The sequence below is a fragment of the Anopheles darlingi genome, chromosome 3 (genome assembly GCF_943734745.1).
Source record: "Anopheles darlingi chromosome 3, idAnoDarlMG_H_01, whole genome shotgun sequence".
NCBI lineage: Eukaryota > Metazoa > Arthropoda > Insecta > Diptera > Culicidae > Anopheles > Anopheles darlingi.
Window position 1 is genome coordinate 8,096,784 of NC_064875.1, and position 14,970 is coordinate 8,111,753.

Consider the following 14,970-nt stretch of genomic DNA (forward strand, 5'->3'; position numbering starts at 1 on the left):
TCACTCACGGCACGCAGCACTGTTGTCAAAATTCCAAAACAAAAAGAAAGAAAAGAAAGAAGAAAAGTTGGTGGAAAAGTGGAGAATAAATTTTCGCGTTTTTCCACACGCATGACGAGCTAGAACCCCGTTTTGCATCATCACCGGTCGGCCTGCAAGCTGCCCTTTGCCGTAGTTGCAGGCATTGCCTTTGCCATCGCTCTATTCGCTCGCGAAGTGTGTTCTAAAGGTCAGCGGCCCTCGCGAGGGGCCCGCCTGAAACGCGTCACTCTTTGCAAGCTCATTAATGGTTCGCGAGTAATCGCAGTGCAGTGCGTGCAAATTACACCGATTAAAGCCCTGTAAATGGATCAATCGGCAAGGTCCAAGAATCCGCCGACGGAGGCGGGACAACTAACAACCATGGCGCCACCGCAAGTGAGGACGGTCCCGCAGAAGAACATCGTTCGCACGATTCGCATCGATCCGGCCAAGATGGGAGCGAGTTTGCAGAGTCAGCTGCTGGCTTCGGTATCCACAGGTAATTGGCCGAGTCGCCGAGTGATCAAGTGCGTGTGTTCCGGAATTATCAGTTGGTTGCAGCAGTTTTGTAATTGGCTTTTCGTCTTCGCCTGCGGTGCGTTACGCTCCGTTATGTGCCACATGGAAATTCCGTGTTCTATTTTTAGCACTGTCAAGAACCGTGACTTTTCACGCCGTTTTACTGAGGGTTTTGGGTTGCACGCTTGTAGCACACTTGGCAGACACACAGTACGGTACTTAACTGATCAAGAGTTCGAATCTATGAAAAATTATTCTTCTTTTATGCCGAGTTAAGTGGGCTGCTGAAACTTCCTGTTGTGAAGGTGGCACCAAGTATTGAAAGTGTTTCGTTGGACTTGCACACGCTCTGTGCTGTCAAGAAGAGCAGTTTGAGAATCCACGTGTTTTCGTTCCGTGCCTTCTTATCTGCGCCGGTGTTTCGCCGGCAGTGAATGTGAGTTTCGTAATTTATTTTTTTATTTCGTTATGCTCCACCTGATTGGCGAATCGCAGTTTGCCATTGACATTGATTTTTTGTGTGGTCAATCTCGGCAATGAATCAGCAACCACCGAATGTTTCATTCACGTCTTTCTCTCGTCAATCCACAGCGAGAAACGCTAGGCGTATTTCCTTTGCTGCTGCTGCTGCTGCTACTGCTACTGCTCCTGCTCCTGCTGCAGCCGCTGTTACTGCGGCAACTACTATTGCTACTGTTGTTTCCGACAGTGCCCCAACCATCCCTGCTTCCGCTACCACAGCTCCCACATCGTTCATTACGTCCGGTGAACAAAATCCGGCCACAGCTAATCCACCATCTCGCGAAACACTGGCGCATCATACCGAGCTGTCCAACGACGACGATGCAGGCTCTACAGCGAAACCACCGCAGGCGGCTGGCGCTAGTGCCGGGCTGTTTCGAAGGAAAAAAGTGGTTCCCATCGTGGTGGCTAAAAAGTTGGCCAAGAAACCATCACCGGCACCTATCACCTCCACCGCTAAGTCTGAAGGAGAAGAAACCGCTAAACAAACGTCTTCTTTGCGATCGGAAAGTTCGCAAAGCGAAGCATTAAAAAAGATCGATATCGAGAGTGCTTCAGCTTCGGCTGCACCAACGCAACCAAAACCGGTCGCATTTCGTCGCGTAAAGCCAAAAGTTTCGCTCGCCACTGCGGGAAAACCACCGAATACGGTTACAAAAAAGATTGACCCCTCGAAAGATACCGCACCGGAAGTTACTGATTATTCACAGCGACACGGATCATTACCAATAATTGAAGTGGCTCTTAAAATTAGTGAAGAAGCGAAAGAAGCACCGGAAGAAGGTGCGTTGGCATCGCTTCAAACACAACAGAATCCAGTAACGAATGAGGCAGTAGTTAACCAAGTACAGGTGACTGCGATTGATACGCGTCAGGAAGAAACTGTAGATCCCGTAGTTGCATCACACGCTAGAAGCGAACCCATCCAAGATGGCACTAGAATAGTAGAAAGTGAGACGGCAACTCCTGCCGATTTGGCACAGGACGACCCAACTGCAAATAATTTATTGTTAGATAGTCAAATAGATCTATCAAAAATAGAGAATGTCAGCGGGGCGATCGGAAGTCTGAACGAAACTGCAGTGGCTATGCACCCAGGCAAAGAGAACAATTCTCATCTTCTTGCACTACATACGACCTGCGGAACCATCAACCAGCCAGGGCTGCCGTTTGACACAGTTTCATCGAATGATTGCAATCGGCCACCGGAAGAGACGACCAAAAACATCTCGCCCGCCAAAAAGCCGGCTATTGTGGCACAAGACTCACCGATCGTCGCCAGCAATACCACCAGTACACCAACTTCCGGTAGTAAAACGATTAAAAGAACATTCAGCCTGGGAAAGCTTCTCCCTCCCGAGTTGGCTAACAAACTGAAAAACAGTTTAGTACAGACTTCAGCCACCAAGCGGGTCATTGGAAAGCCGGCAACGAAACCAGCGGCGAGTAGAACGAATACGCGTATCGTTACTGATAATATCAACGATGCAGTGTTGGATAAGTCGAGTGCCAAGAAAGCGCTTCCGATTTTGCATAATGAAGTACCCAATCAAACAGTTCTTCCGTTGGCAGGGTTATCTGTTGAAACCAGCGGAAGTTCAACGTCTGCCGGCTGCTCTGTTGTATCGTCCAATGTGCCTTCTATGATAGAATCAGCATCAAAAAGAGATTTAACTGGATCTGTGGGATCGTTAGGCATACCAGTACCATCATGTACTTTGGAACAGAAGGTTGTTGCGGAAAGAACGGTCAAAAACGAAACAACCACCATTAGTAGCCTACCCAGTGCAAGTAAACAAATTCGAAAGATCCGTTACCTAACTCCTTCGCAAAAGCAATTGTTTATGCAATGTTTAACCAAAGGAGGTGTCAAGCCAAGTACGAGTAGTGGTATCGTGCAGAAAAGCATCGTCGAATCTGACGTTATTTCAAATGCATCATCGAACGTAATCAATAGCTCTCCGGACCTGCTCTCCACCTGCACTAACAAATCTGAGGGATTAGAGGAATCAAATATTAAAATTATCCCACCCACTATTACAACTCCAACGGCAATTCAATCTCAAACAACAGTACTCGCCACTTCGGCAAACACATCTTCGACCCCTTCGAATGAACAGAAGCTGCGCATCATTTCACAAATCATTCTGCCTACGATTAACTTCACTACAACGAAATTATCACAACCGACCAGCTCCGATTCGAGTGGCTGCGGAGCAGCAGGTGGTGTTCCGGGTTCTCCTGAAATCAGCCCCAGTGCATTCGCTCCATTTCCACCACGCTCTCTTCCATCGCCCACTACTAATCCTCAAGTTGTCAATTCGAATCTGATTAGGGCTGGTTCTTCGCTGCCTTTTCTTGTGTCACCCGATTTTCGTTTAATGCATATCCCATTCTCGACCACATCAACGCCGCACCAACGCCTGAACGATGTTGTGCCGATGGCCAGTGGTAGTGGACGCAAGCTAATCGTGCCACATTCTTATCCTGGAGCGGCAAGTGAAATGTACCCTAAGATATTGGTTCTTCATCGACCAGGTTTAGCTAAAACGGAATCGGCACCTATCAGTATGCCTCAACCTAGCGTGCCACGAATTGTGATCGATAGAAGCTACATCGGCGAAACAGAGCAACCGATGGAATGTACATCTTCCTTCAACGTTGATGAACCGGGTGATTACGAACAGCAGTCCTTGAAGGGCTGCTCGGAGGCGATCCGTGATATGGTACGAAAGAAAGCTTTGAAGAACTTGCACGACAGAGGCGAGAAGGTACCAGAGGCGTCAGTGAGCAGTGAAGCTCAAAAGGCGGGATCTCCGAAAAAGCAACTGCAACTACCAGTTCCTCGTTACGGTCGTTGCTATTCAAACTCCGCAACGAATAAATCTCGTAGCACTGCAAACACCGGAACTCCCTACATTAGCGTGTCGACTGTAGACGGTCGAAAGGAATATGTTAAATTGAAAGACCATATTACACTGGAGGCGAAAGCCGCGACTGGAACACCGGAGGTTAAACCATTCAGCATTAGCACGGCAGCTCCGGATAGTAAAAATTCAGACAACGAATTCTATGGATACTCTGATAAGATGATCGAATGGGAGAACGCCAAAGTGGATGCCAAGATACGTTTCATCGATCGTGTGGTAGAGCAGATGGTGGCAATTCCGGCGACAGAAGAGCAGATGACGAGTGAATCGGAGAGCGATGATGAGTCGATCGATGAAATGCTAGATGCTGGAAGTGATGCAGGGGAAACAATCGATGAATCTGAGACAGGTCATAGATTGATTGACATCAGTTCTACGGGGACACGAATTGCTATGGAGAATGCTACATTAGTGTCTCAGGACAAGAAATTGACCGACGCAAATGCTCAAAATTCAACTGTGATAGATATTCAAAATGCTCCCATTATAATTCCCTTAGGTGGAGAAAAAACCCTTGTGATCCCAGCTCCGCCAAGTGAAGCAACCATTGCTCACCAGACGAATACTTCAGTTGTTACTGGGACATGTTTACCTCAGCCGCTACAGCAACCAGAAGAATTGCACACGAACAAAGTCATCGTTAAGGAGGCACCTACTAGCTTAGTACCCGGGGCCAACGATTTGATCGAGGATACCGAGCGTGCTGGATCGGATACGGAACAGCAGGAGTACACGGCTGTGGATGCTATATTGGATTTTGAAAATGCCAGAAAGGAGGGCAATTTTGATGAGAGCAGAGGTAGTAGCAGCAGCAATAACGTCTCGACCAATACTACACCAGAGAAAATTCCTCCAAGTAGCGTGTTACCGTACACACCCGAAGCCGAAATACCCTGTACCAGTCGGATTAATGAAGGTAGTAGTAAAAAGGTGCAAAAGCAGTCTAGCAGTAAAAGGCGGCGAGATGGGTTTGTGGAACTACTGCTGCGACACGTGAACTACGATTCGTTGATAGGCGAATTGGTCGAGAGGGAGAAACAAGTGTACGGGATTACGAACTTGGGCACGAGTGACGAGAGTGAAGCAGAACAGCTGCAACGCACCCCATTGGAAAGGTACATCCGAGAACGCGCAAGAGCTACTTTCTTGGCCAAAGAGAAACCCCATACTTCCTCCAATTTGATCAAAAACGACGAAGATGTTGATGCGGATGATGAGGTGCAAGACGATATGGACGTAGAGCTAGTTAGTGAGATCCTTAAACCATTCGTCAGGGATCCAGAACGCGAAATGCCCGCTACTTGCAGGCAACTGGTAAAGACAGAGGCATCACATGAAACGGTCATCCAGGGAATAAGTACAGAGTTGGCACCGGAGGCTAAACCGAACATTGATCGAACATATGCTTTGATCCAAAAGGTTGAACAGAACCTCACTGTAGACTCTCGCCTAGAATCACAACCGGAAGACACAGAGGCTAAGGAAAGTCCACAATCGATATCAAGGAATCCAAATGTGCCAACAAATGAGCAGCCGTCTGTGATTCTGTGTAGCATCCCGAAGCCAGACACTGCCAACGAATTAGAAGTTATGGTTTCTGAGGAATTAATATCTACTCCGGTAGCTCAACACTCAGATTCAATTTTAGAAGAAATTTCAAAACCTGCTGAACCCGATTGTGTTCCTGAACCAGAACCCAAACCGTATGCAAACGAAATGATACCTCCTCCGGCTTCTGATCCAATTCAGATAGAAGATAGTCAACGGATTGCTGAATCCAGCAGTGTTGATCGAGTGGAACCTACACGATCATTTTCTGCTGAACCCAGCGAAGAGGTGACTTTACAGCCCCTTGCGTCGAAAAGCACACATCTGGTGACAGATTTGATAGATGCTCCTGAAGTGGCTATTCATCAAACACTAGAAATCGCCGTACCGGCTTGTGATTTTTCCAACGATGATTTTACTAATGTAGGCCAAGATCAGGGTGCCGACCAATCGCAAGATTTGGATTGTTCATCTAGGCAATCCAAGAAAACTCCCCCATCGAGCATAATATCACCGTTTAGCATATCCAAAGAGGCCGTGGATGAGGTTGTATCCGATTGCTCTTCTCCGGGATTCTCTAACTTTGAGGATACGGTTGTTGAAGATTTATCGCAAACCAAAGATGTGCGCAGTCACTCCGTCCCAGAAAAATCGGCCGGAGTCGCTGGTAAAAGAAAGCGGCGTCGAAATGATTCGGTTACTAAAGAAGCGCTGATGGACGACGAAATCCTTATGCCAGCACGTAAACTAAGGCCTCGCCAACCACCGTCACATGAGTCCACGCCTAAAAGGGGTAGATCCACCCGGAAACGCGAAGTTTCCAATACGCCTAAGGATGAGTCTAAGAGCAGCAGTAAAATCATTGATGGAGCGGCAGTAATCGAACCGAAAAAGGAGAAAGGAGATACTAAGAGCTCGCGAGAATCTTTGTTGGAAAAAGGGAAAAGAAGGGGAAGAAGCAGAGAGCAGCGGAGAACAGGCAGCCGAATCCGTAGCATTAGTAGCAGCAGTAGTTGTGGGAGCAGAAGTAGGAGCAGCAGCAATGATCGTAATTCGAAGATTGACCACGATGACCTTAATGGTTCATCCGATAGCGACGATGGCAACCCGTCAAGGGGGAGTGTCAAGAATCGCAAAAAAATTTTGCGTAAAAAGCGTCAATCAAAAACTCTGGGGAAGTGCGGCAGCAGTCTGCTCGATGTAGTCCGCAGTGCAGGACTGAAGATTCAAGTTTCCATGACGCCCCGTTTAACTAGTCCAGACAATAATGTAACTGCTCCTAGCGCTACTACCTCTTCTACTACTTCCACTTCCCACACTTCTAAAACTCTCAATCCAGATGAACAGTTTGTGATCAGCGAAGTGGGGAATCCAACTGAAGCTCCCGTGAAAGGACAACCGTTGGTGGAACGCGTCTTGGAGATAGTCAACGTACACACAACGCATGTATTACCCGGCGTAACGCCACCAGTTCAAGCTGTGCCGAAGAAGCGGGGAAGGAAATCAGCTGCTGAGTTACGAGAATTGAAGGCCAAAGAGGAAGAAGAGAGGAACGCATCAATAGCAGAAGGAACAGCAAGCCAAACGGTGACAGTTAACAAAGCAAATGGCGAGGCGAAAGCAGCAGCATCTTCAACAGAGGCGGATCAACGATCGACCTACGAATGTGGTCGTTGTAGCAAGACTATTCCGACAAAAAACTGGGATGAGCATTTCAATCTGCACAACGGGCTAACGTATCGTGTCGGTGTCGATGACGAGCTCGCGTTGAATGATCTCAGTGTGGCAGCGATGCTGTTGCAGCGATTCATGAAGCAGTTCAAGCGCACAGAGCTGATCTGTGAGCAGTGCGGCGATCGAAAGAAGTCCTACATGGGTATGGCCTCACACATTAGCCGCTGTGGAGTACCCCAGGAGCAGTTGGCGGCGAAGAAGATCAGGTGCGAGCACTGTGATCGGCTTATGTTGCCCATCAGTATGCCGGTCCATCTAGCACACCATTGCCAAGTGTTGAAGACTCAGCAGCGGTTGGAGGACGCTAGGGAACAACAGTCACAGGTGAAGGAAGTGGCACCGTTGATCGTTGAACAGACTGCTAGCGGCCGACAGAAAAGACAATCCGTTGCCTGGTAGGTAGACAAAGCGGGCACACAGTGCCCATTGCCAGTGAACGGTAAAAAAGCTCAGCACCACATATCTGTATTCTCCGGTTTTATCTTTTTTCAGTGCGGAAGAGAAAATTAAAAAGATTGTCCAGGAAACGACTAGCACACCGAAGGAAGTAAGTTTGGCTTAGGCATGGGAGTTGAAATCCTGTTGTCTGTAAGTATATCTTCTCTTTTCCGTAGCTCCTGATAAGTATTAGCCCTGGCATGATCAGTCCGGGGACGAGGAAACTATGGGCGACACAGATTAAGTTCAAGGGCGCAGCGAAGTGTATGTACACCAAATGTACCTTTACCGCTAACACTGAGGAGGAGTTGGAGAGCCACCACAGTAAATGCTGGGTCGGGGCGGAATCCAATGCCGATACGTTCTTCGAATGTGCCATCTGCTGCCAGCAATCACCGCGACGGGAACGAATTCGTAAGCACATCCAACGACAACACCCGAAGGAGCTGGAAGAGGCCGGAGGTAGTGCAAGCGATAGTGATGGCTTTGTTGGTCAGACGGATGGAAGTGAAACCACGGATGACAGTGGCAGTGGGACCGCAACGGATGCTGATGATTCCTATTCACAGCGATCGAAACGGGCAAGGATAGCTATTGCAAACCTAAGCAAACGTGGCAAAGGAAGAGCAACACCAGCGTCTAGGAAGGCGGCAACCCCATTATCTAAAACATCGACAGTAAACGACTCAATGGATATCGATGACAGTCTATTGGGAGATAAGGACGAGCTGGAAGTGTACAAAGAAAGTAAGTTACGCTTGAATTAGGATACGGGAATGTGGGAAAATCAGAGTGAGTGGATCCACCGTTGCTAATCGCAATCTACATTTATCTCACCCTCAGTGATACTTGACGAAGCTTACGAGTACAAATCGCAGAAGGCCGACTTTTCGCAAACCTGCATCAAGTTGACGCGCCAGTTTCATCGAGCAATGTTCGCGGTGCGGTTACTGTTCGAACATTTGAAACCGCATACGGAACTCCGCATCGTGTCGCAGCAGGCTGTCAAAGAGTATCTGCCCCGTAGTACTCGATCGATGCGGTACCGCTTTCGGGAGGTAAAAACGTACGACGAGCGGTACAATGACAGTCTTAGTGATGGCTGGGAACGATTGCAAATCTTCCAAAGCAAACCGCTCGGTTGCCAGGAATCGCTGTTCTATTGTGGTGGTCCGGTAACGGCCATGGCTTGGCTACCGGTGCCGTGCGAAGAGCAGCCGCGAAACCAGTCACAGTCTCCGCCCGATCAGATACTAGCCATTGCGTGCAAATCGAGCTACGACGAATGCTACAACGGTGAGCAACTAGCGGCACGTCCTCAGCGTAAATGTTTGATTCAAATCTGGAACACCGGTCCACTCCTTAACACCCTGTAAGTAACCACCTCCTAAGCCAACCACTAAGTTGAAGTATCAAGCTACCTCGTAAAGAGCCTGGATTGACGTTTACGTTTCCTTTTGTCGATCTTTCACAGCCTACTAAAACCTGTGCCAATGAAAGCCCCGCAGCTCACGTTCGCCATCGCGTGTGATTTCGGGCCAATCTTCCAGCTAGCTTTCTGTCCTAGTGGTTGCTACAACGATCGCTCGAATGGAGACAGTATCGATCGGTTGGGGTTACTGGCTGCAACCGGTTCGGATGGTGATGTGTATGTGTTTTCACTACCCCGTGCCTTGGTGCAGCCTTCGGAGTCTAGCGCACCACGTATCTTGAATCTACAGCCGGTGTTACGGCTGTCGCTTACGCTCACCATACCCCGCCAGTCACCAACGGTCGATTACACCGGGCATGCCACCCTGAAGATGGTTTGGTCCCGTGCCCGTGGACATGCTGTCTTTGCTGCTGGATTTTCGAACGGAGTCGTGGCCGTGTGGAATCTTCAATCGCGTTCTTCGCTGTTAAGCGGCGTAAAAGGAGGCACTCCGACCCTGTTACCCACTCACAAATTCCTGCACTCGTGCAGTGGTGCCATTACCGCACTCGATTTGCATTACGATGAAGATTCCCGGTACCTGGTGGTCGGTAATAGTGATCGGCGACTAAAGGTGTATGATCTACGGTCGGGTCAGCATCTGCCGCCCGAGGTGAGCTCGTTGTCAATCCGCAGCCGTTGCTCGGCCGCCCGCTGGATGACCCACTTTCCCGTGCTGATGATGGTGTTCGATGATATCTTTGCGCTCGACCGTTGCGCACTGACCGTGCATCAGCCGCGCGAAATCGGATACCGGTTGTTCCCGGTTCTACCCTTTGCTGCTGAAGCGACCGATCTGTCCCCGAACGATTGGCTTGGCATCAATGTGGTCAGTACCGATGGTGGAGATGTGCTCTCTCACCGGCCCATGCCCTTCGTTTACCATGTTCACGAGCGAAAAGTTATCCAGGTAAGCCGCGACATGATGGTGATCGAAATATTGTTTTTTAGAATTGACAAGAAAAGAAAAAAATATCGTTTTTTATATCTCGACAACAATGCGTACGTTGTGGTTTTTGCATGCAGCAGCGGAAAGTAGAGGGGGGAACTCGTTTTGCATTCAAATAGAAAGAAGTCTTGAGCGGGATTCGAACCCACGGCTTTGTCGTGTTGTTGCTGTTGTTCTCTGCATCCGGTTTCGCTTATCCTCTGTGCTAAATGGAGAGCGCTGGAATGGGATACTGAAAAGCAATAAAAAGAGGAATCCTACTTGGCATAATGGAACTGATTATTTTACCGTATTTTGTTTTCCAGATGCTTACATCGACTACAACAGTTCGTTTGAGCGAAGACGATGACGAGGTAGACTTGTCAACCTACGAAGCGTACGCCGAGCATTGTGGCATGCTGTTCTCGGATACCGATCGAGTAAGTACTTCGATTACGTTTATCGCTTATCAAGCTCCATAACGCGGGATCGCCCATTAGAGGTTTCGCTACTGTATTAATTTCCAAACAACATCACACATTCTATCATAAACGCCGTGCTGTACAGATAACAAACAACACTTTTTTGTGGATTTGACCAACCGTACGTTTCATTTCGTCGCCGTATAGGTCCGGGACCGATCGGATACCAAAAGCCTGCAGGTGAAGGTGTTACGGCGGGCCGCCGTCGACAAGTACTCCGTCACGCGCACAACACAGGTCTCCTTCAACCCAAACAGTTCCTCGTTCTACTACTACGCGATCGGCTACCAAGCAGGTTTCGTTCGTATCCGTGGGATGCGCGTTTGATCGGGGACACACTAACGCACCTCGATATAAGTCCACGTTTTATCATTCCACCGTTACCAGTCACCCCCACCACGGTGTGCCTGTGTGTGCGTGTGGTGCTGCAAATGCAATGAAAAGAAATAAAGTGTCCTCTGGTTCCTTTTGATACGACGCTTGGCCATGGTTACTTGGTCCGCCAATGGCGCCACATATTCTTGATGACATAGAAGCTACATACGGCAGTTTCTCCGGTACCTAATGGGCACCAGTGGCACCATCCTCCGTATCACCGCCCGTTTTTTCCGGCGAATTCTGTGACGAAGACGTCGTTTCACCTTCCTCGCCCGTCGAACCTTCCCCGATGGTGGTCAGCTCACTCTGTCCATCGGCACCGGGCTCGGCGGACGGTGTCGTTGAGACGGCTGAATCGACGGTGGACGTCGAGGAGCTGTCACCCTTCTTGCCGCGTCGTTTCTTCTTGTGCTTCTTCTTCTCGACCTCACCCGTTTCGTTCTCCTCCTCGACAAAGTTGTAGTTCGGTGGGAAGAGCGCGGCACATTCCTCCTGCCCCTCGACCGCATTCTGGCTGACGTAGCACGGTCCCATCGCGGTCAGTGCCAGCATCGCATGGCTCGTCGCTTTCGAAACCTTCATGATCAGCTTATCGTTGACGTTCGGTTTCTTGGTAACGTACCGTTCCGTTGTCTTGGCGATCAGCTCGGCCGTCTTGGGATCACCAGTGCTAAAGTACCCGAACGCCATGACCTGCGTTTTGTACTTGTCGTTCATGGCTACCTCCAGGACGTCCCGCTTCTTGTACGCATCGAACACCATGCAGATGTGCGGTGGTTCCGGTACCGGATCCGGTGGCAGAAAGTGTTCCGTTAGCTAAACCGTAGCAGGATAGAGAAGGTAGATTAGATGAGGGATGTTGGCAACCTACCGTGGGAGATAGCTTACATGCCGAAAGAGTAGATAGATGAGGGCCGCATTGGCACGTCGATTGGTCGGTGTCCAGACCCCTGGGATGATCAGGCGCGGGCACGCGTCCTCGTCGAACGTTTCTTTCGACACGTTCTGCGACGAATCGGACGAGGTGGTCGTCGCGATCGAGCTGCCACTTTTCTGCGGTGGCAACTTGGCCACCATGCGCCACGTCCCCTCGATGTACTGCATTTCCAGCGGTTCGATCATTCGCGGGATCACCTTCTCGACGTTACCGTCCGCATCCAGCACCTCGACCGGTTCGGTGATGATCTTTACGAACGCACCGATCACCTCTTCGGGCGGTCGCGTCTCACCCTCGTTCAGCTTCCACACGTACGCCTGTATGTCCTTGTAGTAGATCTGCTCGAACACATCGTCCGCCAGCCGGTTCTCGCACTCAAAGTGCAGTACCTCCAGCATCTTCGGGTTCAGGTGCACCAGCCGTTTTTCCTTCAGGTGTAGATCGTGCTTCTCGGCGTGATCGTGCAGCTTCTTGAACACGTCCTTGTGTACGTGCGGCATGAAGAGCGTACAGCCCATGTCCGGTATGTTGGCCATTATTTCATCCGTCACGTGCGTGATGTAGTCGAGGCGTTTCTTCGCGGCCGCTTCTCGTTCGATGCGGGCTACCTCTTCTTCCCGTTCCTGCCGCACATCCTCGCGTTGCTGCTCGTCCGGTGTTAGCTCCCATAACTCGTAATATGTCCGCTCCACCTCGCCCGCCCGGCACTTCAGCTCCAGATCGAGCTCCTCCGTAATCAGATTGATCAGCTTCGGGACGTTCGTGCCGAACATGAGGTTTACGATCTTGCCATGCTGTATTGCAGGGAAGAGAGAGAAAGAGAGAGAGAGACAAAAACCCCAAAAATACATGAGAAACCAGACCGAACCGTCCTCCACGACCTAGAGATAAAACATAAAACATTCCAGCGGAACATTCCTGCCATATGATGGAGCGGAATGAAATAAACCACTCCCCACCCGGTGATGACATCACGTCAGTCCGCGGTCCTTCCGAGCCGATGTTTACGATCTGACCGACCGACCCTCCGGTGGGTCCGGTGGTCGAATCGCGAAAGGGCTAACAAATTCATTTAATTTTATTGGTTTGCACAGCGAGACCGACTTGACGGGATATGTCACGTGTGTGCGGGGGGTCCGTATACGTCTTGTCGCGAATCGCGAAACGTCTGTTTATGGATTCCATCGTAAATCGCGGAACCGAGTCGCGATGGTACCAATATTTGGGGCAGCAAAATATTTACTTTCTTCCGCTGGGCACCAGAACCAGCGTGGACATAGCGAAGGAGGAGCAGCATACTACAAACCCCAGCACCGGATGGGGAAGGAGGTTTATTGATAGCTTGTTAATATTCTCCTGTAATGGCTGACTAGCTTCGCTACTACTGCGCGTTTGATTTGGCAAAAGGCAAAAGAAGCGAAGGAGCAAAAAACCGGTTTCGACCCCTTGCGGTTGATCGATAATCGATCCGGATAATTACTCTAGGCTCAAGTCACTCCCACACCCTTCATCCATCTACCGGACCATCGCAACCATCCAATCCGTGGATCCAGTGTGTTGTTCGCGTGTTATGATTAAATTGCAACTTTTTGCAATTTTCTCCGTTTGCATAACGGTGCGCCGGGAATCGGCACATCGCTTCAAACGGCGCTATGGTGGCCTTCGGACTTTTGATCGTGCTAAAATTAGACTCGCCAGTCTGCTAGGATTCGGTTACATCGACTATTAAGTAACGGACGTAGAAGGCCATGTAATAGTGGTTTGGAGTGATGTTAATTTGTTCTTCTGTACCAGGGACTGTTGGGAGTTTTTTTGTTGCTTTGGTAGATATTCAAGCGGCATAGACACTGCAGCATGGCTGATAGCGTGCTACCGTAAGGCCCCATTTCTTACGCTACTACCTTCACCTACTGGAAGGACATTTCGTGTAGTTGGCAAACTTGTCATTCGGTCGCGGATCGGTGCTTGTGGCCCATTTTTCATCATTAAAACGGTTCCAAGGAGCAACAGTTTAGCACAGGAGGAGGAAAACGATACGGTTGGTTGACATCTTTCCTGCTGCTGCTGCTGCATCCTTCCTTGGTCGGTTACTAGGCCGATTGAATTACTGCGACTCTCATCGACTGCCAAGCTGCTGGCACGATGGCCACATCGAACCCCGATGAGTTGTGTTTCGGTCTGTCGGTCGGCTGTGCTCTAGTCAAGTTGATGCCGAGGGCATGCATGCACAAATGACCTGTTGGCACGCGATTTGATAGCTTTGAATGGGCGCACCGCGAGGCCTCGGTTTGGTGGAACATTTATTTCCGAATTCGCGTCCCGGACAATACGCGATCTCACCATATTAAAGATGGTCCGGATGGTCCGATTGATGCACGAGATTTCAGTATGCCTTGGCTGCTAACGGTCCCTGGGTGTAATAGATTTGAATCAACTTACCGAGGCAAACAGCCAGGTGGGTTCACTTTTGTTCCGGAACCGTTTCAGCGCACTGATCTCGTCCGATTTACACTGCGAAAATAGGGGGGTGGAACCGTGATTGAATGACCGTTCTCTAAACCGCGAAAAAGCCGGATCAACTCTACGTACGATGGCCAGCTGCAGGTTGTCACCGCCGAGTTCCAGCTTGATTTTCTTCAAACTACCAATCATGCCAACGCACGGACCGCACCACTCCGTGTACACGTCCATTACTGTGCACGAAAGCAAACAAATCGAGTTAAGATCAACCTCCTGCTGCCACTGAGACCAGTGGAGACTCCTACCGAGCAGCCCGTCGCGTTCTAGGAACTTTTCAAACTCATCATCCGAACTGATTTCGGTCTGCAGCTGCTGTACTCCTCCCTTCTTGGCCATACTTTTTAGGCGAGCTCTTTTTCGATGGTCGACTTGGTAGAAAAAAAAATTAGCTTCGAAAACGTGCAATTTAGAAGACAAACAATTTAGAAAATACTGCCACTGCCAAAAGGCGGTTGAACAACACTCCGTTTAGGGTTCTGTCTTGGCAAAAGGTTCTCAGCAGACTAAAGACCGACGCCGCCGATGCCGACGATGGGTTCGAC

General features: G+C 49.6%; 2 protein-coding genes across 3 annotated transcripts; one reads left to right on the top strand and one right to left on the bottom strand.

The window, feature by feature from the left end:
• Positions 1–52: 52 nt before the first annotated feature.
• Positions 53–11,065, top strand: LOC125953924 (uncharacterized). 2 transcript variants are annotated; one of them, XM_049683774.1, is made up of 8 exons: positions 53–520; positions 1,132–7,669; positions 7,767–7,821; positions 7,889–8,459; positions 8,556–9,084; positions 9,187–10,093; positions 10,438–10,551; positions 10,741–11,065. In XM_049683774.1, the coding sequence occupies exons 1-8, from the start codon at positions 346–348 to the stop codon at positions 10,918–10,920; spliced, it is 9,069 nt and encodes a 3,022-aa protein (XP_049539731.1). In that variant the 5' UTR covers positions 53–345; the 3' UTR covers positions 10,921–11,065. The 2 variants fall into 2 exon arrangements, with proteins under 2 accessions (XP_049539731.1, XP_049539732.1); XM_049683775.1 differs by having other exon boundaries at positions 6,880–7,669; positions 10,741–11,061.
• A 78-nt stretch (positions 11,066–11,143) lies between these two features.
• On the bottom strand, positions 11,144–14,769 carry LOC125953964 (uncharacterized). The gene is made up of 5 exons (XM_049683862.1): positions 14,674–14,769; positions 14,498–14,601; positions 14,348–14,419; positions 11,860–12,702; positions 11,144–11,787 (listed from the first exon to the last, which is right to left on the bottom strand). Exons 1-5 carry the CDS (start codon positions 14,762–14,764, stop codon positions 11,155–11,157), a joined length of 1,743 nt encoding a protein of 580 aa, XP_049539819.1. The 5' UTR covers positions 14,765–14,769; the 3' UTR covers positions 11,144–11,154.
• Positions 14,770–14,970: the final 201 nt, after the last annotated feature.

Coding starts and splice junctions, on each gene's coding strand:
- LOC125953964 (XM_049683862.1), bottom strand. CDS start 14,764: ATGGCCAAGAAGGGAGGAGTACAGCAGCTGCAGACCGAAATCAGTTCG. Junction 12,703..14,347: donor CCACCTGGCTGTTTGCCTCG/GTAAGTTGATTC, acceptor CCTGCAATACAG/CATGGCAAGATCGTAAACCT. Junction 11,788..11,859: donor TCTATCTACTCTTTCGGCAT/GTAAGCTATCTC, acceptor GCTACGGTTTAG/CTAACGGAACACTTTCTGCC.
- LOC125953924 (XM_049683774.1), top strand. CDS start 346: ATGGATCAATCGGCAAGGTCCAAGAATCCGCCGACGGAGGCGGGACAA. Junction 8,460..8,555: donor GCTGGAAGTGTACAAAGAAA/GTAAGTTACGCT, acceptor TCTCACCCTCAG/TGATACTTGACGAAGCTTAC. Junction 10,094..10,437: donor ACGAGCGAAAAGTTATCCAG/GTAAGCCGCGAC, acceptor TTTGTTTTCCAG/ATGCTTACATCGACTACAAC.